The sequence below is a fragment of the Sporothrix schenckii genome, assembly GCF_000961545.1.
Source record: "Sporothrix schenckii 1099-18 chromosome Unknown Cont41, whole genome shotgun sequence".
Taxonomy (NCBI): domain Eukaryota; kingdom Fungi; phylum Ascomycota; class Sordariomycetes; order Ophiostomatales; family Ophiostomataceae; genus Sporothrix; species Sporothrix schenckii.
Genome location: NW_015971142.1, coordinates 411927 through 435687, shown reverse-complemented (window position 1 = coordinate 435687; position 23761 = coordinate 411927). Strand labels below are relative to the sequence as shown.

The 23761-nt window shown below is 55.3% G+C and overlaps 10 protein-coding genes across 10 annotated transcripts; 4 read left to right on the top strand and 6 right to left on the bottom strand.

The window, feature by feature from the left end:
• Positions 1 to 1336: 1336 nt before the first annotated feature.
• On the top strand, positions 1337 to 2413 carry SPSK_07714 (uncharacterized protein; the record flags this gene model as incomplete). Its single annotated transcript, XM_016734371.1, has 1 exon — positions 1337 to 2413. One exon carries the CDS (start codon positions 1337 to 1339, stop codon positions 2411 to 2413), a length of 1077 nt encoding a protein of 358 aa, XP_016590438.1.
• Positions 2414 to 3293: 880 nt separating this feature from the next.
• On the bottom strand, positions 3294 to 4419 carry SPSK_07682 (uncharacterized protein; the record flags this gene model as incomplete). Its single annotated transcript, XM_016734339.1, has 2 exons — positions 3294 to 3334; positions 3426 to 4419. The coding sequence occupies 2 exons, from the start codon at positions 4417 to 4419 to the stop codon at positions 3294 to 3296; spliced, it is 1035 nt and encodes a 344-aa protein (XP_016590437.1).
• Positions 4420 to 6230: 1811 nt separating this feature from the next.
• On the bottom strand, positions 6231 to 7513 carry SPSK_07589 (uncharacterized protein; the record flags this gene model as incomplete). Its single annotated transcript, XM_016734248.1, has 2 exons — positions 6231 to 6551; positions 6626 to 7513. The coding sequence occupies 2 exons, from the start codon at positions 7511 to 7513 to the stop codon at positions 6231 to 6233; spliced, it is 1209 nt and encodes a 402-aa protein (XP_016590436.1).
• An 814-nt stretch (positions 7514 to 8327) lies between these two features.
• Positions 8328 to 9692, top strand: SPSK_07539 (uncharacterized protein; the record flags this gene model as incomplete). The annotated part of the gene is made up of 1 exon (XM_016734199.1): positions 8328 to 9692. One exon carries the CDS (start codon positions 8328 to 8330, stop codon positions 9690 to 9692), a length of 1365 nt encoding a protein of 454 aa, XP_016590435.1.
• A 219-nt stretch (positions 9693 to 9911) lies between these two features.
• On the bottom strand, positions 9912 to 10745 carry SPSK_10792 (dolichol-phosphate mannosyltransferase; the record flags this gene model as incomplete). Its single annotated transcript, XM_016737066.1, has 2 exons — positions 9912 to 10530; positions 10633 to 10745. The coding sequence occupies 2 exons, from the start codon at positions 10743 to 10745 to the stop codon at positions 9912 to 9914; spliced, it is 732 nt and encodes a 243-aa protein (XP_016590434.1).
• Positions 10746 to 11617: 872 nt separating this feature from the next.
• SPSK_07402 (uncharacterized protein) lies at positions 11618 to 13243 on the bottom strand (the record flags this gene model as incomplete). Its single annotated transcript, XM_016734065.1, has 1 exon — positions 11618 to 13243. One exon carries the CDS (start codon positions 13241 to 13243, stop codon positions 11618 to 11620), a length of 1626 nt encoding a protein of 541 aa, XP_016590433.1.
• Positions 13244 to 15118: 1875 nt separating this feature from the next.
• SPSK_08164 (uncharacterized protein) lies at positions 15119 to 15436 on the bottom strand (the record flags this gene model as incomplete). Its single annotated transcript, XM_016734804.1, has 1 exon — positions 15119 to 15436. One exon carries the CDS (start codon positions 15434 to 15436, stop codon positions 15119 to 15121), a length of 318 nt encoding a protein of 105 aa, XP_016590432.1.
• Positions 15437 to 16277: 841 nt separating this feature from the next.
• Positions 16278 to 16856, top strand: SPSK_08021 (uncharacterized protein; the record flags this gene model as incomplete). Its single annotated transcript, XM_016734672.1, has 1 exon — positions 16278 to 16856. The coding sequence occupies one exon, from the start codon at positions 16278 to 16280 to the stop codon at positions 16854 to 16856; it is 579 nt and encodes a 192-aa protein (XP_016590431.1).
• A 119-nt stretch (positions 16857 to 16975) lies between these two features.
• Positions 16976 to 18441, bottom strand: SPSK_07490 (uncharacterized protein; the record flags this gene model as incomplete). The annotated part of the gene is made up of 5 exons (XM_016734152.1): positions 16976 to 17165; positions 17240 to 17268; positions 17346 to 18066; positions 18134 to 18188; positions 18219 to 18441. The coding sequence occupies 5 exons, from the start codon at positions 18439 to 18441 to the stop codon at positions 16976 to 16978; spliced, it is 1218 nt and encodes a 405-aa protein (XP_016590430.1).
• An 896-nt stretch (positions 18442 to 19337) lies between these two features.
• On the top strand, positions 19338 to 19853 carry SPSK_08052 (uncharacterized protein; the record flags this gene model as incomplete). The annotated part of the gene is made up of 2 exons (XM_016734702.1): positions 19338 to 19422; positions 19492 to 19853. 2 exons carry the CDS (start codon positions 19338 to 19340, stop codon positions 19851 to 19853), a joined length of 447 nt encoding a protein of 148 aa, XP_016590429.1.
• Between the last annotated feature and the right edge of the window lie 3908 nt (positions 19854 to 23761).

Below are 23761 nucleotides of genomic sequence, written 5' to 3'. Positions count from 1 at the left end.
GCATAGCTGAGACGGGAAAAGCCTGCCCTAGCGAGGGACGGGCTTTGTGTCCCTTTCCATACAAATGTAAAACGCAGCTGTACTTCTAAACGGGGCAATAGTGTGTTTTCTCTCGATTTTTGTATCCTAAACGAAAGCGTCGCCAAAAGTCCTGGCTACGTGGTCCGATACAAGGAAACAAGGACCAGTGAAACACAGAGGCCGCGGATTGTCTTCGGTTGGGGGTCATGCTGGGCCAAGACCAAACCAGGTCTAGTCCATCCCCGTTCAGTGATATTCGGGTAGCTTGTTACGGAACGGGAGCAGCTTTTATTGCCAAGCTACAGACTGGCGTCCAATTTATTGGCAAAACCCACGGAGAATTGCAATAGTCACATTCAGTGGCGTTCGACTTGTGCACAGCTCCTTCCCACTGAAATACGACGTACATTCGCCAAGCTGTCCGTTGCGTCCCATCCGAACGCACCTGCCCCGACCGTTTGTCGTTCACGTAAGATACGTGACATGTGTAAAAAGGCAGGCACCACCACAGCCATTTCCGGGTATTGGGGCCTTGACCGTGCCGTTGTTGGTGCGGGCCCTCCCTGTCCAGTCTCTGAATCTCCGTAGCGCAAAAAGGTTGAAAACGGTCATAAGGCTCGCCCAGTAGCGTCTTCTAGGTTGCCAACAGGCACCATACCAGCGCCTACCAGCACGCCAGCACTACTGCAAGCCACCGCTACTTGTACCGAAACCCCTGTCGTTGTTCCCCTCGGCCCCCCTCGTGCCTTCCTGGTTGTGTGAGGTCACCATTTTTTTCTCCTGCGACCGCTTTCCTGGTCCGTGGTATGTGTCTCGTCCAGCCCTGCATAGCTCTTTCCGCGCGTCGTCAACCGTCCCTTCCTTGAAGTCGCCAACTTACGTCGTCGCTCGGCCGGACCTTCCTGTGCCAGACGAACCCTCGCTTCTTCTGTTTTTGGCCATCGCTTGCTTCTTCCACCAGCTGTCGCCGTCGTTTCGCTGGCATCGTCGGCCATTGAGTTCTCTCACTCTCTCGCACGACCGTTTCTGTCGACGTCATCTGACACACTGTCGGTCGTCTGCATGATTACTGCAATTTCCAGCCATATTTCTTCCATAGCGTCCAGCATTTCAGAGCTCAGAACACCATTTAACCAAAAAAGCCACAAGGAGAACGCATTCCACGATCGACGTCCGTTGCTAACAAACTGGTTCACTTCATTCGACTCGAGTCAACCTGAGCAACTGTAGCTGGGACACTCGCGCCGTGATCTCGTCTGGCGGCGAGCACTAGCCCTCCCTCGCATATACATCGCACGTCGCATCGTCCTTCACAATGGGCCGCCCCGAGGACGTCGAGGCACAACTCGATGGCGGCACCAACGGCATCGCCGTCCAGTGGGACAAAGATCACGGCTCGCCACTGCTGCCCACCAGCAACGGCGTCAGCGGCGTCGAGAGCAGGAGCAAGGGCGGGGGCGGTGGCGCCGAGGCCGAGTACACGGTGTCGGCCGCCACCAAGTATGCGTACCTGGCCGCCTACTTCGCCTGCAACGTCGCCCTGACCCTCTACAACAAGAGCATATTGGGCAAGTTCTCGTATCCGTGGCTGCTGACGGCGATCCATGCCGGGTCCGCATCCATTGGCTGCTATGTCCTGGAGCTGCGCGGCGTGGTGCGGCGCACGCAGCTGTCGCGCCGGGACGAGTCGGTGCTGCTTGCCTTTTCCGTGCTCTTCACCGTCAACATTGCCGTCTCCAATGTGTCGCTGGCCATGGTCTCGATCCCCTTCCACCAGATCATGCGCTCGACCTGCCCCGTCTTCACGGTGCTCATCTACCGCCTGCGCTACAAGCGCACCTACTCGACCAAGACCTACCTGTCCCTCATCCCCGTCGTCTGCGGCGTCGGCCTGGCCACCTACGGCGACTACTACTTCACGGCCGCCGGCTTCATCCTGACCTTTCTGGGCGTCGTGCTGGCCTCCGCCAAGACGGTCGCCACCAACCGCATCATGACCGGCCCGCTCGCCCTGTCGCCCCTCGAGTCGCTGCTGCGCATGTCCCCGCTGGCCTGCGCCCAGGCGCTGCTGTGTGCCCTGCTCACCGGCGAGCTCTCGAGCATCACGAGCGGCTTCACCGAGATCCCCATTGCGCCGCGCATGGCACTGGCCCTCGCGGGCAACGGCGCCCTCGCGTTTGCCCTCAACATCTCGTCGTTCAGCACCAACCGCCAGACGGGTGCCCTCACGATGACCGTCTGCGGCAACGTCAAGCAAAGCATCACGGTCCTTCTGGGCATCACCATGTTTGGCGTCAAGGTCGGCCTGGCCAACGGCGTGGGCATGCTGGTGGCGCTCGTGGGCGCGGCGTGGTACAGCGTCGTCGAGCTGGGCGCCAAGTCCAGGCGGTAGGACGCCCCGCGGCCGCCGCCCATGCTGGTGTCCGTGGGTGAGAGGCGGCTGTCGTAATTGCCGGTCATCTTCTTTTTCGTCGTTTTGTTTTGGCGCCTCGTTGATTGGGTCGTTTGCTTCTCACTCACTCCATTTGCTTCCACGGCGTTACCTCCCTTAAAACCAGCAACTGGCTGCATGGTACATGGCCACAAGGGCTTTCATGACATCTTGGCTCCTCTACAACTAACAATTCGTTTGTTTTCTGTTTTCTGTTTTTTGTTTTTAGTTATTGGTCTAGCTCATCATTACTGCCAGCGCGGCTTTTTTGTTTTATACTTTTTGGGTACTTGGGCACGGGGTTCGCAGTTCTGGGCTTGGATACACATCGGAAGGGGCATATGCTAATCATTAATACATGATGGATTACGTCAAACTTCCTTACGTCTGGTACCACTCCACGTGATTGCCTCCTCTTGCCATGATTCACCTGCCGTTGCCGGCGGATGAATCGTCTCTCTTTCCTACAACCATTGGTTCTATTTTGGGATGTAAGTCACATTAGCCGACAGGAGGACGATGACCACCCACGAAAACAAAAAGTCACCAAACAGCGGGGGCCAAGACGTTTACCCGGGATTGCAATCTATGCTCATCCGGGGGGAAGGTTTGAAATCGGTACGAGACTCGGCAATCAATGGAAGGTAAGCGTATGCAAGTCTACTAACAGTGGCTTTGCATGCACAATTTACAGGAAGTCGATCTCTACCTTGCATTGTTGAGTAGAACGAGAATAGAGCTAAGCCCAAAGACTATGATAATTATCAAACAACACATTCGCTCCCATCAGACTACCACAGAAAAGACAGCATCCCTCTCATGGATCTTGATGCCATGACGCTTAGTAAGTGGCGGGGTCGATACCCGGCAGGCCGGAGAGCCCTGAGAAAAGTTAGCATTTGGGTTTTTCTTTTCTTAATTTTATTCTTTTTTTTCTTTTTTCGACCACTACCCTCCCCAGGTTTCCACTTACACTTGTCGTCGCCAATGCTCTCGTGGGCCATCTGGGCCTTGGTGCAGGCAATGGCCTTGTCGTTGGCCTGGCGCGTCAGAGCGGCGCAGTTGTCGCCGGAGCACTTGGAGTCCATGGCCTTCTGCAGCGCGTTGCCCTTCCAGCCAAAGAGGTAGTCGCCGTGGATGCCGTAGCCCGTCTTGTCGCCCATGCTCCAGAAGAAGGGCTGGCTGCCGTCTGTGGGCCAGTCGGCCTTGTTGTTGAACTGCCGCGTGTCGAACATGACCTCGTACATGACCTGCGGGATCTTGACCGGGTGCGTCGACGGGCACGCGCCGCCGCTCTCAAAGGTGCCGGACGCCGGGTACGCAATGTGCGACCGGTGGTCCGGGCTGTCCGTGTTCTTGCCGTCCCAGCACGACGGGAACGTCACCGTCACGCGCCAGCCGCCGCCGCACGGGCTCTTGGGGAACCCGGCCACGTCGGACCCCGTGCAGGGGGCGCCGCCAAAGGGGCTCTGCTGCATGTTGCTCTCGCAGCGGAAGCACACGCCGCGCGGCACGGCGCTGGCCTTGCGGTTCATGGGATCGCCGACAATCATGCGGAAGCCCGGCTTGAAGGCCGTCACCTTGGCGCTCGCCTGGTAGCCGCGGATGTAGTAGATGGTGGCGCCGCCCTTGACGCCGAGGCCCAGGTTGGTGACCTGCGGCACGCGCTTGAACGTGCCGTTCTTGGCGCGGAAGTAGACGTTGGCCGTCCAGTAGTTGGAGAAGTCCTCGTTGTACGTGCACGAGGTGCACGTCGACAGCGTCGGCGGGTCGTGGACCGACGGCGTCATGGACGCGTTGAACGAGTTGCCGCCGACGATCTGGTGCATGTGCGCCGACGGCAGGTCGCCAGGGTTGACGAGGGGGTCGATGCGGTCAATGGTCAGCTGGGAGCAGCCGAAGCGCATCAGCTCCTGCGCGGCCGCGAGCTGGAACGCCGCCGAGGCGATGACGGACTTGAGAAGCATGTTGGAATGCGTGCCGTGGAAAAAACGAGACGATGCTACAATACAAAGTAAAAAAGTAAAGGACGGGATGGCTCAAGGTGAAGCACACGACTCGAGGTACTGGACGACGACAGAAACAACAAACAGAGAAGCCAAGAAGGAACCGAAGAAAAAGAAGGAAAGAGAAGAGAAGACCAAGAATCGGAATCCGGACTGCCAGTGTTCTTCTTATACCAAGGCCTAGTCCATATTCTCGCTTCTCTGTTATGATAGTGGCATTCTCCATCTCATTTCATTTGGGTAAACCGAAAGCCGACCGGGGGCCAGTCCTGTGTCCTGTGTCCTGTATCCTGTGTTCTGTTTCCTGTGTCCAAAGTCTATTTTCTCATCTACTATGCGTGCTCTTGTTGCCTATAGTGCGCTGTTTTTGGTTGCCTCGTTTATGTTGATTGATATAAGATGTATTATTTGTCAGTGTGTTCTTTTGTGCTGGCTTCTCCAAACCCTCCGTGCCCAGACTGTGGCAGCCGGCTGTAGTCTGACAACTGCCGCGGACCCGCTTCATCAACCGACTTGGACGAGGTTGACCATTCTCGGCGGTTAATATAAACATGTAAATCTGGGGAGAGGCAAAATGGGAGTTTGGGGAAGAGGGCGGGTGCAAAGACAGGGAAGTCGGGCAATAGTAAATTGCACTGCTATATAAAGCCATCCCGGTCATTGGACGAGAGCGCCTCGGCTCTTGATGGTCCACATTGCAGTATATCGGAGTGTTGTTACTATCCTTACGGACCGCGTCCGACAGAGGCACATGGTCATGACCACCAATCTCTCTTGTCTTTATTGTTTTTGGCTTTGCTATCATTTCGTCTGTAGTTTTGCTTTTCTTTTCTCCGACTCGGACTCGTTGCATCCCAAATCCAAGTCGGGAATATTCTTCCATCTGCGCCTCGACCCGATCTTCTTTAACCGGTCATCCCAGAGGCACGTTTTTTGGTCGTGATTTGAAACTGCAAAAAGTAAACAAAAGACGACAATCCAACACATAAATCGGCAACGAGAGAGCACGTACTTTACCCTTGCCGTCTATTGAATCGTCTCCAGATGCGGATCTGTCTTCGACTGGGCATCAGCTTCCATTATTGTCTGCATAATAAATCTCCGTTTCCCGTTTACATATGTGTTTTTTATCCTCTCAGTTTAACCGAACCTTATCTGACTATCTCCTGAAAGGCGAGGCCGGTTAGTGGAGCTCAGTCAAACGTAGATGTATTCCTATGATCCTTTCATTCACCCAGTAAATTAGATGTGGACTCTGTTTCCTGTCAAGCTTTATTCTTAGAAGTCTTACTTTTTTCCCCTGACCAGTCGGCAATTTTTCGTACCATGATAGGCCTCTGTCTTGTATTTTGCTGCCCAAAGGCCCAGACTATCGAGCACCACTCACCCGTCTCCTGTCCGTATCTACGTCCATCGGCATATACTTGTAGCACGTGGCGACACCCCTTTGCGGGCAGTGAGCTTTGTGATGCCATCCGCTGGTCGTCTGTCATCGAGGCGGGATCTTGAAGAACACGGAACTTTCAATGTCTCGGCATTTGACAACGGCAAAGCCTGCCGTCTGCCATGTTTGACCGGGTCAAGTCTGGAGCATTCGGGGAATTATATATCATTTGTTTTATTTGTGTACATGGAAGCCGATACAGGTACAGTGTGGCAGTTGTTCTATGCGCAGCAAAAAGCGGTACGAGCTGGTGAATGGCGAATATTGATACATGGAGACAATGTGGCTCTCTTAGAGCCACGGCAGCAGCAGCAACAACAGCAACAGTCTAGTTGTAAGACCACTTGCGCTCGATGCTCTTGCCGTAGCCACCAGTGCCGGTCACGGGCAGGTTCCGCTTCTCCAGCTCCTGCACAATCACCTTCCACCGGCCCACGGCCTTGTGCTTGTCAATGGGCGTCACGCGCCGGCCGTAGACGGACACGTTGGGCAGCGCGGCCAGTTGGCCGTCAGCGGCCAGCTCCTCGGCCAGCTTCTTGGCCTTGGGCGGGCGCACGAGCACGGCCAGCAGGTCGCCGACAGTGCGCGCCTCAACCAGGTGGGCGTCGGCCAGCAGGTGGCCCGTCAGCTGCAGGATGCGCTTGCTGATCTGTAAAAAGTAAAAAAAAACGTCAGTAGGTGGTGCAAAAGTGCAGTGCGTTCGAAGTGTGACCGTCATCCTACCGCAAACTTGAGGGCAACGTCATGCAGAGAGATAGACTTCCAGCTGGCGTCACCGGCCCATGACTCAACCAGCGCCTGGGCTTCTTCGACGGCCGGCGTGGCCACATCCTCTGCGGCCCCGGCCTCTGCCTCGGTGCCGGCCTGGAGACCCGCCACAACACCAGCCACGTCGCCGCGCACGCCCGCCACGCTGCCGTCGGCGGCCACGTCAAACTGCAGGGCCAAGGCTGCCGGCCCATCGCTGCCGCGCGCCCAGGCTGTGCTCGTCAGCAGCTCTGCATTCTGCGGCTGCTGCTGCTGCACGGCCAGCGCCTCGGACACAGCCTGCCGCGCCAGCACCTGCAGAACGGCCGGATCCGTCACGGGCGCCCTCGGACCGAAGCCACGGAACTCCAGAGACGGGTCCCAGTGCCGGTCGTCCTCCCACCAGCCCTCGAGGCCACCGACCTCCTCCAGCCCGGCGCCGGACTCGGCGGGGGTGTATGTCGAGTCGGCGACCTGGCCCGGCAAGGGCGCCACCTGGACCGCGCCCGGGACAGCTAGTGTACTCGACTCGTCGGGCAGCTCAGGCCACGCATCGGCCTCAAGCTGCTCTTGTGGCTCTGCTTCGCTCAGAGCCTCGACGCCTGTCGTCGGCTCTGCTGGTTTTTGTGGGTCGGCGCTGCGGCGCGCCATCGAGGTGCTGAAGAGGCGGCCATGTATGAGGGAGGATGAGGGAAAGGCGGGCCGAGAGGACCGGAAACGTGCTGCTGCGGCGGATGAGGGCGTCAAGGGCGTCGCTGATGCTGTCGCGTGGCATCGGAAAGCGCAATGGCTGCTGGGGCGTGCTGCTGTGGACTCGACCACCGCCGCGCCGCTCGGCTTCGGTAACCGTGCTATTCTGCGCATAGTGTAGAGGTGGAGTGGTAGGACGAGTGCATATGGCGGAAACGTCGTAGAGTTGTCTTGGATCGGCGTCGGTCGTCGTCGATGTGAGCTGCAATACGACGAAGTTCGCCCGATATTTTTTTTTCCTGCAAAGGTTTAGCACGAAAAAGGCAATTCCGGCATCTGATTGGCTACTTTCAGTCCTAACAAAAAGTCGGCAGGTACTCTACAGTGTGCAGCCACAGTGTGGCTTCGCGTTTGCGACAACTTGCCCCATATTTTCCAGGCGGGTCACCTACCTTCTCCCATGGAGCTCTCTCCAGCTACAAAGGAACGTCACCACCGTAAAAGTACTGGTACAATACCAACAGCACGTATTAACCGGCACCACTTGACTGAACAGACCACTCAGATGGACGGATCACGACCGTCCAGCGACGGCAAAGGCCATGTCCGCAACAAATCGTCCACAAAAGGTCCGCCTCCAGAACGGACATTGATGTCGATGTCGATACGAAGTTCACAAATCAAAGATCACAGTGACGACTAACAAAACAACAGCAGCAAGGCCACGATCGTCCACAAAAGGCCCGTTGGATGTAGACGAGTATGTCCCTCAGCCTGAGCTCTCTCCGCGGCAGCAGTCACCTCGCTAACTGTCGATAGCCCCCTCGCGCAATCAACACTCTCGATACGACCCCAGACAGCCGCCTCCGCCTCGTCACAACTCTCCCCTCTCTCTCCACCACCACAGACTGCGTCTGTCCACGGCCTGACGCCCTCGCGTTATACAAGTGCACGGCGACGAAGTCCTGGACCAGGGCCCGGCTCGCCCATGAGCCAATCGTCCCAGCAATCACCGCCGCCTTCGCGTGGCGGAGGAGGTGGTGCTGCAGCTGCTGGACTCGGCTTAAGCATTGATGCGGCCGTCTCTGGCAAAACACAAGCACAGCGAGCCCCCTCGCCGCGCCCCAAAGACTTCATCTACCTGCTGCGGCCCGAAATCTACCACCCACTGCCGGCCACCGCTGCCGGCGCTAATGTGCCACAGTCTTTCCGCATATCGGATCGCCAGCCCAATCCAGACGAGGCCGTCGGAGCCGCCGAGCTGTCTGCCACCGCCTTGTCCGACCTGCTCGCGTCTGGCCACTTCCGCGCCGCTGCCATCGTGGCCGCCCGCCAGCTTGTTGCCCAGCCAGATCCGACCGACTATGCCCGCATCTTTTCGCTCTTCTATACCCGCCTGGCGTGTCTGCTGCTGCTCGACATGACGTCGCTGGCCGCACAGGAAGCCAAGGCGCTGGAAGATCTAAACAGCCCGTTTTACCGCGGCGAGGCCGACCCCAACGACCCGTCGGGTCTGCCGCCCCACCTCGCACCATGGGCGCTGCGCGTCCTGCACGTCCGCCTGCAGGCGCTGGGCTTTGGCGACCCCCGCCGCGCCGTCATGAGCTACTACGAGCTGGCCCGCGAGGCGCGCGTGCGCATTGCCGCGGCGCTGGCGACGCACGACAACTCGGTGCGCGAGCTGTGGAAGGCGCGTCTGTCCGAACTGGGCATCCAAGTGGCCGGCGCGCTCATCGAAATGGACGACATGGCGGGTGCAGCGGCGCACTTGGCCAACCTGTCGACCCCTTCCTCTGCTTCCTCCTCCTCCTCGCCCACGACGACGACAGCGACACTCGCCACCCGCCGCATCGACATGGCCAAGGCGCTTCTGTGGCTGCAGCTGGGCGACGTGGACGCTGCGCGGGCGGCCATGGGGCGCGACGGCGCCTCGCAGGCCGCGGGCGATGACACGGCGGACTCGCCGTTTGAGACGGGCAAGAGTGGTGATGCGGGCGACCTCGCACCTCGCGTAGTGGCCGCTCTCTGCGATATGGCCGATGGCGAGTACAGGACAGCGTTGGCGGCATGGCGGGCGCTCCGCGACGACGCACCCGACGACGAGATGATTGGCGTCAACCTGGCCGTGTGCCTGTTGTACGTCGGCCAGATGCAGGAGGGCCGTGCTGTGCTCGAAGGCCTGGTCGACGCAGGCTACTCGTCGCACACGCTGCTCTTCAACCTGTCCACCATGTACGAGCTGTGCACCGACCGCGCCAAGGCTATGAAGTTGAACCTGGCACAACGCGTGGCCGACCAAACGCACGCCGACGGCCAAGCCTGGGAGAAGACGAATGCCGACTTTAAACTCTAGGTCCATCCTCCACGATAGAACACGAAAAATAAATGCCAATGTATTTTGTTGTGTAAAAGCGCCCAAAGTGACAAAAGAAACAGTAGAGTCGCGTCGATGCGAATCTCACAATTCCCACAAAGTCCCGCAATCCCCACTCCATTATGTGTGCCCCCTTCCCGCTCCTGTATTGTATTTTCTTGCATCCAAAACGTCCAAAATGCTTCGTCCGGCCACCACCTACACCTTGAGCCATAGCTTCACGACGCCCGTGACGTACTCGGCAATGTCAGACGCGCTCATCTTGGAGTCGCCGTAGACGCGGTCGACAAACGTAATCGGCACCTCGGCAATCGTGTACCCCATGGCCTTGGCCGTCACCGCCAGCGCCATCTGCATGCCGAACCCGCGCACGTCGGTGCTCTCAAACAGCTTCTCCAGCACCGACCGCTTGTACAGCCGGAACGAGCCCGTCAGGTCCGACACGCCGGGCCGCAGCACCGTGTCCGCAAAAATGTTGGCGCCCTTGCTCGTCAGGCGGCGCCGCAGGTCCCAGCCGTGCACGCCGCCGCCGGCCGCGTAGCGCGTGCCCGTGACAATGTCGTAGTCGGCCGTGGCCTGCAGCGCAATCATCTGCGGGATGAACTTGGGGTGGTGCGAGAAGTCGGCGTCCATGATGATGATGAAGTTGCCCTTGGCAAACTGCAGGCCGTGGACGTAGGCCGTGCCGAGGCCGAGCTTGCCGGTGCGCGTCTTGAGCACGACGTGCGGCGCGTAGACCTTGACGAGCTGCTTGGCGACCTCTTGGGTGCCGTCGGGCGAGCCGTCGTCGACAATGATGAGCTCCCAGTCAATGTTCCTAGGCCCAACGTCAGCAGTGTCTCCCTCGTCATTCTTGCCCCTCTTGTCCGGCATGTTCTTCTTTTCTTTCTTCCTCTTGTTCTTTCCTTGTCAAACGCACTCCTGAGTAAAGGTCCGGTTCAGTAGCCAGGCGACCACGGGCAAATTCTGGCGCTCGTTGAACGTCGGCAGAATTACCGAGTACTTGTTTTTGGTGTTCTTCGTAGGCGCCATTGTGGGATGGGGAGGTGTGTTGGCAAAAAGGTAAAATCGAGGATTGGGAGATCGTCACCGGTCGGGTCAAGAAGTATTGTCGGGAAAGTTGTCGCGAGATGCAGAAAACGAACGAGGACGGAGCGATCAGAGCTAATGTCGCGATGCAAATGCAGCAGTGGACAGCTGTTCCCCTTTTTTGGGTGTCTGGGCCAGGGGTGGTTGCTGAATTGGGTCGCCCACGCGAAATAAGCTCCATGCGCTGTACCCAACTAAGCTTTTGGTGGGTTCTAGGCCTGTATTTCAGCGCTTGCGACGCGTTACGTTCGGGAAATGTGCAGCGCCAGGGCGCCTCCAGCCTGTCCTTATCGTTATCGCAACATTGAACTCTTTGGACTTTTGGCAGGCGGATCATGTGACAATACTGGCCGACCTTTCGGAATCGATTCAAGATGTAGCTATGATTACACACCTAGCGCACATAGAAGACAATGCAGTTTACTTCGGATCAAGCGGGAGAACGCGAGTTCTTGTGACTTATAAATAGCGATACAAGGCCCGGCGTTTCTATGTGTGGGCAATTACAAGAATTATAGCAAGAATTCAACGAATGAATAAGAAAACACCCCGAGAGCGACAATACAGTCTATGACACGGCCGATATCCGAGGAGACCTTGCTCCTGCGCCCAAAACGCCTTTGCTGCCAAGGTGCGACGTATGTATGTATCCAAAAACAGAGCAAAGCCAAAGCAATACCCAGAGATCCAAAGAAGACAAAAGGACAGCATGAAGAACTACAAAAAGTATGTGGTATAATGTCGGGGTGAAGAGCATAAAACACAGGCACAGCAGACAGACACCGCACGCACCGTCAGCGCAAGGACGACTTGCACTACGTCTTCCCCGCCTCAAGGTCGGGCGTGTGCTTGTCTTCCTTGGGCCGCTTGCCCTTGAGGTTGTTGTAGTGGTAAATGCCGAGCTCGCGGTCGTGGGCCAGCTTGGCGCGGTCCTCGTCCGTCAGCGGCACGCCCTCGATGCCCTTGACCCGCTTGCCTTCGAAAAACATGCCGAGACCGCCGAGGGCGCCTGCTATGCAGCCGAGGGCGACAAACAGGCCCGTCGACCACGAGGGCCGGTCGTACCGGTTCATGCCCCACATGAAGCCGGCCAGGACGGCCTGCAGAAACGTGTTGGCAATGTTCATGCCCAGAACAAAGACAATGACCCAGTGGCGCGTCGCCGGTGCCCGCTGGCCGGTCAGCGGCTTGTCGGGGATCTTGGACTCGGGGAAGGGGATGGCGCTGCAGGGGGTTTCAGCGGGCACGCTGCCCGGGCCCGTGGTGCTGGGCAGGTCCTGTGAGCCCGGAAGACGCAGCCAGGCGCGGTGAATGCCGGCCAGGCGGCGGATGCCCTTTTCCTTTTTGCCGATGCGCCACTGGAGGTAGTAGAACATGTCCCGAAAACGCCAGGGGGCGAGGCCGAAGCCGGTGACGCAGAAGAGGCCGTTCAAGATCTGGCTGTCGACCTCGATCCACTTACGGCGCGGAGAGTTGATGTCGTTGCATGTCGGGTAGCACATGGCCGGGCTAGCATTGCACAGCAGCAAGAACAGCATGCCGCCCCATGCGACAACATTGAGGCCATACAGGACCACCAGAAACCCGATGGGTGTCCGGGCATAATGCCAAAAGGCGACGGCGCCGTGGTGGAACGACTCGCCCGTGGAGTACTTGGGCGGGAAGTGGTAGCCGTTGTCATAGTCGTTGTACAGGTCGGCATCGGCAAGGACGTTCGCTGGGGGTGTGCTTCCCGGTGCAGCGTCGTCTTCGTTTCTGTTGACGTTTGCGTTTTGGTGGTGTATTTCGTCGGCCGACAGTGTCGGGCGGACAAGGGTGGCAGCAGCACTGCCCTCTTTCTGTTCCGCGTCTCCGGCGGCGGCCGCATTGGCGCCGTATGTTTTGCTCGTGTCGGCGTTGCCGTTCGGGTACGGAGACGAGAAGTGTTTCTGCTCATCAAGCGTCTCAAGCGTGCCGTCGCCGCCTTTCGATGGTGTCCGCTGTCGCTGTTGCTGCAGCGCCTTGCTACGCTCGTCAGGGTCGCTGGCGGTAGACGAGCGGGTGCGCCCCGTGCTGGACCGCGAGCGCGCCGCCGTCATCACGGTCGACGTCATGTCTGCGGTGGCTGCGAGGAAACCGGGCGGCAGATTGGACTCCTGAAAGCTCTTGGACAGCCTGCGCGGGATGCTTTCGGAGGACCGCTGGTTCGGGTTGTTGAGGGCGGCAACGGACTCGCGTCGCTCGCGGCCGACGGTGTTGCGGCGGTCGCTGAAGATGGGATCGTTGCTTGGCGCAGTGGGAGACGTCTGCGAGGTCTGTGAGGTCTGGTAGGTATGCGAGTTGTCGTTCCTATCGTTCCCATCGCTCCTGTCGGCGGGTACAGAGCTCATTTCAATGCCTGGCGAGACCGTCGCAGCAGGGAAGGGTTCCAAGGGGGAAGTGGGCTCGGTCGGTTGCCCCATGATGATTGCCACTGGAGAAGGTGAAATGCTGGGCATCCGATGGGTGTGGACAAGGGGGAAAGAAAGGACAGAGTGGTGGCGAGAAAATCGTCGCCGCGTCACTGCCACAGAGTGCTCCGCAAGCACGAGTGCGCTGATGTCGTCCGTCCAATTCAATCAATTGGATACGTTGGATCAGTGCGCTCGGTACGATGACTTCGATCGATTCGCAAAGTCAATCAGGTCATTGGCAAGTCAAGACGAAAAGCCAGTGACGCAATCAACAAAACAATCGTCTGCGAAAGCTGGCGCAAGTCACGGCTGCAGAAAAACAGGGCAATTCGTGGTTGCAACGGGAGACGGCAGCGAAACACGCGGGACGAAACACAAGAGGACCGGAACGAGAAAGACAAGGAATGGAGGGCAATCGGCAAATGGAAAACGGCAGATTGCAAGTTTGGGATGGTATGCGTTCCAGGCGATTTAAGGCTATGGGTAGATATTGGGACAATTGGGCAATTGGGCAATTCTCGTGACCCGATAGCAGGCTGAAGAGAAAAACAAGAAATGGAAAGACCGAGAGAGTTGCGTCAGTGGAGGCACGGGGGAAGCGACGATAGGGTCTCGACCGGTCCACGAAAGCACGGGGTGACGGGAAAGAGCGAGCAAGCAGGTAGAGTGGAGCATGTAGATGCAGAAGCCAGAGGCAGGTGCGATGGATATACGGCGTATTCTGATGCACGAGGAAGTCACATAATCTTACAACGTCTAGCGGAAATACAGCGAGCGACAGGCGACCTGCCGCATCCGTATATCGAAAAGAGGAGAAGCTGCAAAATAGGCCAGCAAAGCGGAGGGAAGATTTTGCTTTTCTTTTGCTTGTGTTGATCTTTTCTTTGCGCTGCCGCCGTATAATTACACACTAATGGGGCGCTAAAACTCCGCTAAGCCCCTGGAAAGAGGTCCTCTCGTCCTGTCAGCGTTTAGTACTGGCTTAGTGGCCTATCGGCAGCGACGGTGGAGGGAACAGAGGGAACTTGGTGCTAGTTTCCAGGCACAGAACGTGATTTCTAGCAGCCTCCAGCGTTAAGAGTTCCTCGGTTGGCAAGCCAATATCAGTTAGTGAGCAGGAACTAGGGACGGTGCTAAGAAAAAACAGGCAATCGCTGCACGAAAGGGAAGAACAAAGAGGAAGAAAGGAATGAGAAAGAACAGTGGACAAAGCAGAGGGAAACAACCAACACAGAGTATTCACATAGGAAAGATGTACACGTGAACAGGTTCACGATAAAGCTGCACATTTGCATAATGCTACCCAGATTACGATGGAGGTACATATAACGTGTAAGATACTGTTACTGATGGTCTTTACCAGGCGTTGCTGGCAGAGGGCATTGAGAGACAGAGTACAAAATATTCCATATGTATCTTAATTCGTACACATATTCTGATCAACTGGTGTATTTCGTACGGCAGCAGCCGGGGGGATGGGCACCAAATTGACGTCAGTTACATTCTCCTTTGCCAAAATCAGTCCAGCAAAGGATGCAGTGTTCATTGGACTGTTCCATTGTATCATTACAAGTGGCCGTTTTGCACAAGGCTTGAAGCAAGGCTGAGCCAATATTGTCAGCCACCGGAGAACCGTTCGGTACGTCATCCGGGACGACCCTCTGTGGCTCAGTCAAACGTCTGTGAGGCGACTGGAGGTAAATCGTGCATGACGTTTTGGAGTTCACATGGTGTTGGGGCAATTGTAAGAATTCTTGATATTCAAGCCAAAAGTAAGGAAAAAATAATAACGGAAAAAAAAAAGTAGGATCGTAATGTGAGCCAGCCACTTCTATATTACGATTACTACGCGTACGTCCCATCTACTTTCATTATTATTTGCCACTACTTCTTCGCCTCCAAAAGCCGCTTGGACTCCTGCAGGTCATACTTCTTCATCCACGCCCGGCCCATCTTGGCTTCGATTTCCGCATACAGACGAAGATTCTCGGCCGTCTCTTCCTCTGCGGACAGGACAGCCTTGCGGCCCCGGCGACCACGAACACTGCTCGCGGCGCTGGCCAGCTGCTGCTGTGTGTCTGTGTCGATACCAGCGACGAAGTCCAGAACACCGGTCGTCTGCGTCAGCTCCTGGCTACTTGCCGCGATGAGATCGCTAAGGCGAGCATGCACCATCTTCATCTCTTCCAGGGTGAAACCCATGATGTCGTTGGAGTGAAGAAGACGGAAAGGAAGAGACAAGTCGAGGTTGGCAAACTACTATGGGGCGCTCCAGCGAAGAATCGAAACAGTAGAAAATGCAAATATATATATATAAATTCAAATAAAAATAAACAAATATAATCTTATTTGTTGCTTGCCATCGAATGACAATTCTTGCCGACTCTGAAAAGAAGACACTGCATGACACTTTCGAAGGATTCTTTCAACATTTAATAGTCACCCGCTCTCATATTGTTCAGACCTCTGTTCAGCGGGCAAAATCTTTGTTCGACAACGATGGTGAGATTGCGTATGAATTGTATTGTTAAATTGCACGTTGTGACAGCATAACAGTATTCATTGTTCTCATGAATCGAAAATGAGGGAACATGTTGCTAAAACAAGAAATATTATCAATTTTATTCAATTTTATTTCATTTACATACATGTACCTAAAAACTTATTTGAAAATAATATACGCTATAAAAACCCCATATAAAGAGGCAACTTTAACTAAAATAATTGCAACGAACGGTTGCAGGTCGTTGCTGCTCAAAAGAGGTCGTTTGATGCAAGGCTGAAATAAGGTCCACGAAACAATTGTTCATATGCTATTAGCACTGTAATAACTGCTTGGAAATGGCGCCTGGCATATAGTGTTGCTAGATCCCTCCTATGGAACAATTGTGGGCCAAGGAAGCACTGAGTTCAGAATCGCGCTAAGAAATTATGTCCAACACAGCTTTCCTAGGACTCGACCAACCAGGTGCAAGAACAAGCTTCCCTCTCAAAACACCTACCCTATCATTCTTTGACGGCACAGCATAACTTGTTGTGAATCATGAATATTGTCAAAGGGCCGACACTGACGGCCACACTCGGCACTGGCCATAGCCCCAGCCGGAAGCTCGACCGTGACTTGGCCGACATTGTTCTGAACAACCTCGAAAACCAGCAGGACTGGACCGACATGCGCGTCCACGGCGAACACAACGACTGCAGCGACGGAAGAGACGATGTCCCGACACAGAGACACCCTCGCACCCTGTTGTCTGGCCTCCCACCGCGCCGCATGTACATCCACCCGGACGAGCAGATCGCCATCATGCGTGCCGAACGGGCGCTGGGCCACGGTGGACGCATCCCACAGCCGCCCGAGTACGAATGGGTGCTGCCAGTTCACCTGGGAGAGACGCCAACAGTGGGGGAGTTTGCAGCCATCTTTGACTCGATTGATGCGTTGCCGAGGGCGATCGACGGAGAGACGGATACGACCGCCACGTCGGCCGACGACAACGACTGGAAGGCATGGCGTGGCGCTCGGCGGGGGAAGCGTCTGTTGCTGGCCGTCGTTCAGGACGACTCATCGGTGGTCTACTACTTTATGCACGACGGCATCGTGAAGCCCAGACAGAACTGAGGACGACACGGAACGATACGATACGAAGAACGGCATAATACCACGACATCAATTTGGTCCGCCTATTTTGCAATTTCGCAGTTTCGCGCGATAGCTTTTCTATCTATTCCTCCACACGCCTACACTGTAAACACGACCTTCTGGACCTTCATGTTGTTGAACAGATCATAGCCCTCGACGGCGTCGGTGAGCGGTATGATCTTGTCAAACATGAAGCTGAACTTGTCCTGGTTCTTGGCCAGCACTGCGAGCGCATCGGAAAAGATGGAACGCACAGGGCAGCGGCCCATCTGCACGCGGACGTTTTTGCTGGAATTGTGGAATCGTGTTAGAATGGAGGTCACGGCGGGGGCGCCCGAGCTTCTGGGGGGAATGGCACTTACTTGTAGGCATCGTTGCCGTCCCAGGGAATCTAACAGAGAACGTGTTAGCGACGACGGCGAGGAAATGGACTGTGGGCGTTGGAACGATTGAGCAAGCGAAGCCTACCTCGGCATTGTGCACACCAATCGAGCTGATCACACCAAACGGCCGGATCAGGTCAAAGGCCGTCCGCAGCGCCGGGCTCAACCCGACCACCTCGACCACCGCATCCGCGCCCCGGCCCTCGGTCACCTCTTGCACCCGCTGCACCATCCGCTCCTTGTCCTCCACGAAATTGAGCGGCTCCGCGCCCAGCTGCTTGGCCAGCGCCAGACGGCTCGGCACGCTGTCGACGGCAAACAGGTGCTTGGGCTTGTGCTCCAGCGCCGCCACAATGGCGCAGAGGCCGACAGGGCCGCAGCCGACAACGACGACGACGGCGTCCGCGGGCTGCACGTTGGGCGCCAGCAGGCGGAAGGCGTTGCGCGCACCAAAGTAGCCCGTGGGGAAAATGTCGGCCATGAGCACGAGGGCCTTGTCGTCGACGTGGGCCGGCGCCTGGACGACGGTGCCGTCGGCGTTGGGGACGCGCACGAACTCGGCCTGGCCGCCGTCGAGCTTGGGGCAGCCAAACAGCAGGGACTCGTTGCAGCGCGACGACATTTCGTGTTGGCAGTAGAAGCACGTTTGGCACGATGTGGTGAAGGGCGAGACGATCTTGTCGCCAATCTCGACCGTCTTGACGGCCGCGCCCTTTTCGGTCACGACGCCGACAAACTCGTGGCCCATGATGAAGCCGGTGGCCGACGGCTGGTGGCCGCGGAAGACATGGAGTTCGCTGGGGTTCCTGTTAGCAAGAGCGGACGCATGGTGACGACAAGGGAGGGCGTGCCGGGAGAGAAACGAGAACATACGATCCGCAGAGCGCCGTGGCCTGCACCTTGACAATGACGTCATGGTCGTTCTCAACTGCAAGGCGGGAGGGCTGTTAGAATGGACGTCCACCGTAATACAATGAGACAAAAGCGTCACGATAAAAGTCATCTCGATGCTTGAATCGTGCAATGCGTATATTGTAATGCCTCCTCATTTTTGTGTGGCATGTCAGCGGAACGGGAGATGGAATTGGGTGCGTCTCCGACTCACGCTGCGGTATCGGACGGTCTTGGATCGAGACCTTGCCGGGTCCGTCAAAGACGACGGCTTTCATAGTCGCAGACATGTTGCAGCTGTACGAGCAAGAGAGTAGTAGCTTTGGACGCGGTTGGTGTTGACGTTGATGTCGAGGATGATTTGCAACATTGAATTGATGTGCCGGACGTGGGCAGATATTATGTCCTGACTTTGGCGACTCTGCGGCCGCGATACGATCGGCCTATTTTGTCCCCATGCCCCTCATTTGCAAGCTTCCACGCGGGAATAGCACCGCAATCCACACAACTGACGCCGTCTCGGAAACGCGCCAGATCTTTAAAGTAATTTACTGAACGTCGCTGCATTCCTTCACTGCACAAACGTAGTCAAAGAGCAACCGAACCACCCGACTGAAACCGGCTTTTGCGGAGAACAAGCGCGGGCAAATACAGGAGCGAATGCAGAGCGAGAGTAAGGAGAGCCTGCCACAAGCAACAAGCGGCAATCCAGTGTCGGAACTAGTGGCCGGCTTTCGTTAACGCTGGGGCTTTTAGGAGTTCTTTTGTTGATCTGACTGTAGGATACCAGCGGCTTAAGACGCCGAAGACGGCGATATCGTGATTGATGAAACGGAACACATTTTCCCCATGATACTAAGGCACTTTTTGAGAGTCGCGATGCGATGCAAATTTCAGAATTATATAATACGTCGGCCAAGTATTGTGGCTCGGTTAACTTCCGGGCAACTGCGACGGCAGGAAGGTGCAACCGTATCCGTTAGTTGGCACCTGCCTCATTTCGACTTCCGGCTCCCCCGGGACCGCACCCGGGATTGTCTACAAAATCTCAAATACGGAAGGTACGAACGGGCGAGAACCAAGCCGCCTACGACATACAAAATGTACATAAAAGGGCGGCCACCCACTCTCCAAAGTTGCCGTCCGAGGTCCAAGCTCCAACAACAGCTCCTTTCTGCACACTCAAATGGCCATTGCCGGAAAGACTCGAGGCGAGACCACTCCATGCATCCAAACACGACGTCTGACTTGCATGTGGGCACGGAGTACAAGTACGACAGCAGGTCTCTGAGGTCGTACTCCGTGCGTCGTACGCGCATGCTGAAGAAAACAAGGGACAGCAAGGCAGCAAGACAACCATTACGCGAATCGAAGGGTCCAGGCACCATGGAGGCTCAGAGAGGCTCTTGCTGGAGCACCTGCACGAGCTGCGCTAGCAGAGCCGCTTGCCGGCCACGCCCGAGACGACCTCAGCGGGGAGGCAAGTGGAGACTGCCACGCAATGCTTAGAAGGTACACAAAGACGGAAGTTGCCCGATCGGGAGAGCCCGCTGGAGTGTCCGCTGGAGTGCCCGCGGGAATGTGCCCCATACAAGTCCTTGTTGAAGTTGCCCGACCACCACTCCACCCAGACAAGTCGGAAGAAGACGACGGTGACGATAGCCATAGTGCCCCAGTGCTGCCAATGCGAGACCTGCTTTAGGAGGCAGCCTGTGCGACATGTTGGCCAGCTCCGCAATCATCAATGCTTTCGTGTGTTCGGCGTCGTCACTTTTATTTACATCAGTTTACCCCTTTCTTTCCTTGTTTTGTTTTTTCACTGCCCCCTTTCTCTATTTCCATATCCGTCGTCGTCTTTCAATAAACGCGTCGCACCTCGGTGGAAAAGCGTATGAAAAGCGGCGCACAAGGCCTCCGCCCCTCATGATTGCCAAGAGCGTTCATTCAGTTTCGAGGTATTGGTGGCGTTTTTGCCCCTAGGTCTTGTTCGTAGCATCTCAGCTGGAGACAAGGGTGTCATCGAACTGCGTTGACCCGTGGTCGTTGTAATATCCACCAGCGAGGCAGCTCCAAGTTTTCGGCATGTGTGTGTTGAAAAACAGCTCGAGGCCGGTGAGGTGGTCGAGAAATGTCACTGCACACAAAAAGGGAACCTTACAAGGAATCAACATCCAACAAAGGGGGAATTGGGAAAGGAAAATGTCCAACGCGCACGAGCAATCACAAAATTGCATATCAACATGCTTTCAAAAAGGGTCAGCTTAGAAAATGGAATAGGGGTGCCAATGTTGAGCCTTGCATATCTCGAGCCGCTGTCGTTGGGCTCCGGGCTCTCGTTCCTCTCGTTTTCGCTCTCGAAGCCTCGCATTTATATCTGCCTCAAATTTTGTTCACAGGTGGACAAATTATGCGCAGAAAGTACGAAATACGCGGAAAGGAGCTCATCTTGTTCACTGGCGGTTCGTGTTCCTGCCTCCCTGACTGTTTGTTCCCTGCCCAAGTAAAATCATTCTCCGTATCAGTGGTCGAGATTACTTCGTACTTCGCAAGACAATACGAAAGCGAACAGAACAACTCGAGGAAATTCAGCCTGCCCCCCACTCTCTAACATGATGGCGGCTCAGCCTGGCAAAACAACGACGGTTGTATCGATTCTATGCTATTGGCGGCTGAATGCTGAATTTTAGCTACTCCACCCACCGTATAGATCGCGATCCATACGAAAGACTGTCACTTCAGGGCCCCTAGTCGTCAACCCCAATACAAAGGAAAGTCTGCTTTTCTGTGCTAGCCTGGTGGCCCCCTCCAACTAACACCAAACGACGTCGACCGTTGCTCGTATGGAGTACAGAATATTGCTTCGTGGTTGGAGACTAGCTGCAAACTGCAAACGAGCACCTTCCAGTCTCCTGCACGGATTGCTGAACAACTCCGTTCCAGAAAGTCCTGATTGAAATCGGCGAGCTGACCAAACTACTTCTGGGGCAGGTAAGCGAGACACGCCGCACCTGTTGTTCTGCCTTGGTTTACGGACCACCCGGCTGGGCCAGGGCTTGTTCTTTTCGTTGGGGGGGGGGGGGTTGTCTTGTTTTCTTAGGGCAGTCTGGGGCTTGGCAATTTGGTAAAGCATGCACATGAGAGAACGCCGTGGTATTTCAGGTCCGAAAACATCCTGAAGCATAACCGTATTACCAAGACAGTTCTTAAAAATGCCTCTGCTTTTGGCGGTGTGTGTAAACGATGCAGGTTATTTTGTTTTGAGACTAAGAAACAAGCGTTAAAACGTGGCTTGCATATGGCGTAAGTTTGCGGATGAACTTTGCGGCTCGTTTGGTGTCCATTTCTTGTTGCTGAGTCGATTAGCTTGATGTCTGATTGCTTTAGCCTCCCCATTTCTTGTCTCTGTTTAATTCCAACCTTGTACGGAAGTACTTGTCGAGTTGTCCTACGGAATTTTGCCTGCCGACAGTAGTTCGGTGGGCATGGGTTCCATGGGTTCCGTTGCTTCGAAGGTTGCCATGATCGTGACGCATTTGCACCACTTCGACTTATTTAGCTTCCAACACGCTTGGCTTCATCAACAGGCCAAAAACGCGACGCGACGAAACAAGAAGAAAAAGCCACTACCTCAAGGGCATTGGCACACATGGCTACTTTCCTTGCTTCCTGTCCCTCGGCACCATACGTCGAACATCGCGCGGAGGACTATTTTCTTGCGTAGTTGATGCATTTGCGGCGTGTTCCTAGCCAGCAGGGGTTTTCCGAGGAGCAAAAAGAACCAAAGCTGAGCTAGTTTGACAGCAAAAGATGAAATAACAAGGGACATGGATGGGGGTGGAGCTTGGGCTGAAAGGCAATTCAGCAACACTCCCGTATTCGGCCTTGATGCTGTCCGCTTTTAAGATTTCAACTCTCGGTCATCGTTTCTTGGTCAATGTGCGGAATGGAACACGTCGTATTCGGTCACAGGCCCTTCTTCTATTCAGCAAGAATGGGCAACAACAGCCTGCTTCGTTCATTGCTGGAGTCGAAGCTACGGTTGTCTCTGTGGACAATGGTAGATGCGTCGACTTTATAGTTTTCTTTTACTTGTACAGTCTGTATGACACGAGACATGAGCCTCTCCTCCTTTGTCTGCTTCCTTTGTCTTGTCGTGTCCTATGTGCCCAATGTACCCTTTGTGCCTCGTGCTGCTGTACTTTGTATCTATTGTTTGCTCATTTCCTCCTGATTTTGTTATTTCTTTGTCCCCTTCTCAGCCTTGTCAATGCCGACCAAGGTCATCCCATCCCAGTCGCCCCTCACTGTTCCAACAACACGCGGGCTCCACTGTCACCCCAGGGTATCCGAGGCCAATCCACAGACGAGTTACTGTAAGGTCGACGCAATACGTCGTATTCCCGTCGCCTCTCCTGGTATCCCCCAACTGGCTGGATCCCTGTTCGAAAGATGGAAAAGACAGAGAAGTAGAAGAAAGAAAGGAGAAAATAAGGAGAACGAGATGGACGACAGAGTGCCAACAGCATTGACATTGCGGCGTGTTTCTCTGTCATCAATGCTCCCTCCTTCTTTGCTGGACTTTTACAGAGTTTGCGGCTCCTGGAGACTCTCCATCTGATGTCTGCAAAGGCCGCAGTGGCGGGCGGCACGGCGCCATACTCCAAACGGCAACGACGCGTGCTGGATCCGGGCGGACACTTGCCGTTTTGACTGCGGGAGGAGAGTTTGTCCACCACCTTGAGATTTTTTTTAAAAAACATTTTTTTTGTCCTTTTGGTATGTTACGGTCGTCACTGTCACCTCGAGCATGGTGCTAGGCGCCAAAACGCAGCAAACCGCCTTCTTTTGATTAGGTTGTCGAGGCTTGTGTATTTTGTCCCTTCCTTTTCTTGTTTGTCTATGCGTTCTGGACGATCGTTGCGTGCATGTCGAGGAACCAGCGCGGCCTTGTGGTCTTTGCATCTTCTGTTGACTATTAAACTATGCTGTTCACTTACCTCGTTTGCTCTTTCCTTGGCGAAGCCTTTCTCTCCTTGCCTCATTGCCTCATTAGTGCCTTGTTTATGTTGTTGACGGTTGCTCCTGCTGATCTTGACAAACCGCCTCTTGCTCCTGCCTTCTTTGATTCTGGTCTGCCAGATGTGTGAAAATCGCCTAACGTTGCTATATTTGGTGAGAAGGCTTCGAGCAAGCCATTTTCCATATCACTCTTCATTTCGTCTAAAATGCTCATAGCACGGAATATGGGTTCTCCAAAAGTAAGAATAACTCGTGCGCCACGGCGATAGCTGACACTTCTTAGCTGACAGACTTACGCTAGCGCATTTGCACTTTTTTTGCTCTTTCCGCGTGTTGCTTCCAAATACCCAATAGGCAGGGGTGGCCGTTCCTTCCCGCCGCCAATCTGAGTTCTCACAAATAGGACTATAGGAAATAAACATCTCCTCGGTCAATAAGTGAGCGGCCTGGACCAACGAGCCGGAAGAACACAGCCTGCAATATGGAGAGAACAAAAGAAATATGGGCAAAGGAGAGTAAGACAGATTAGAGTTGTCAGAATAGAGTGTCTCACAAACGGCAAGAAACAAGCATGTGGCTGGAAAATTCCAT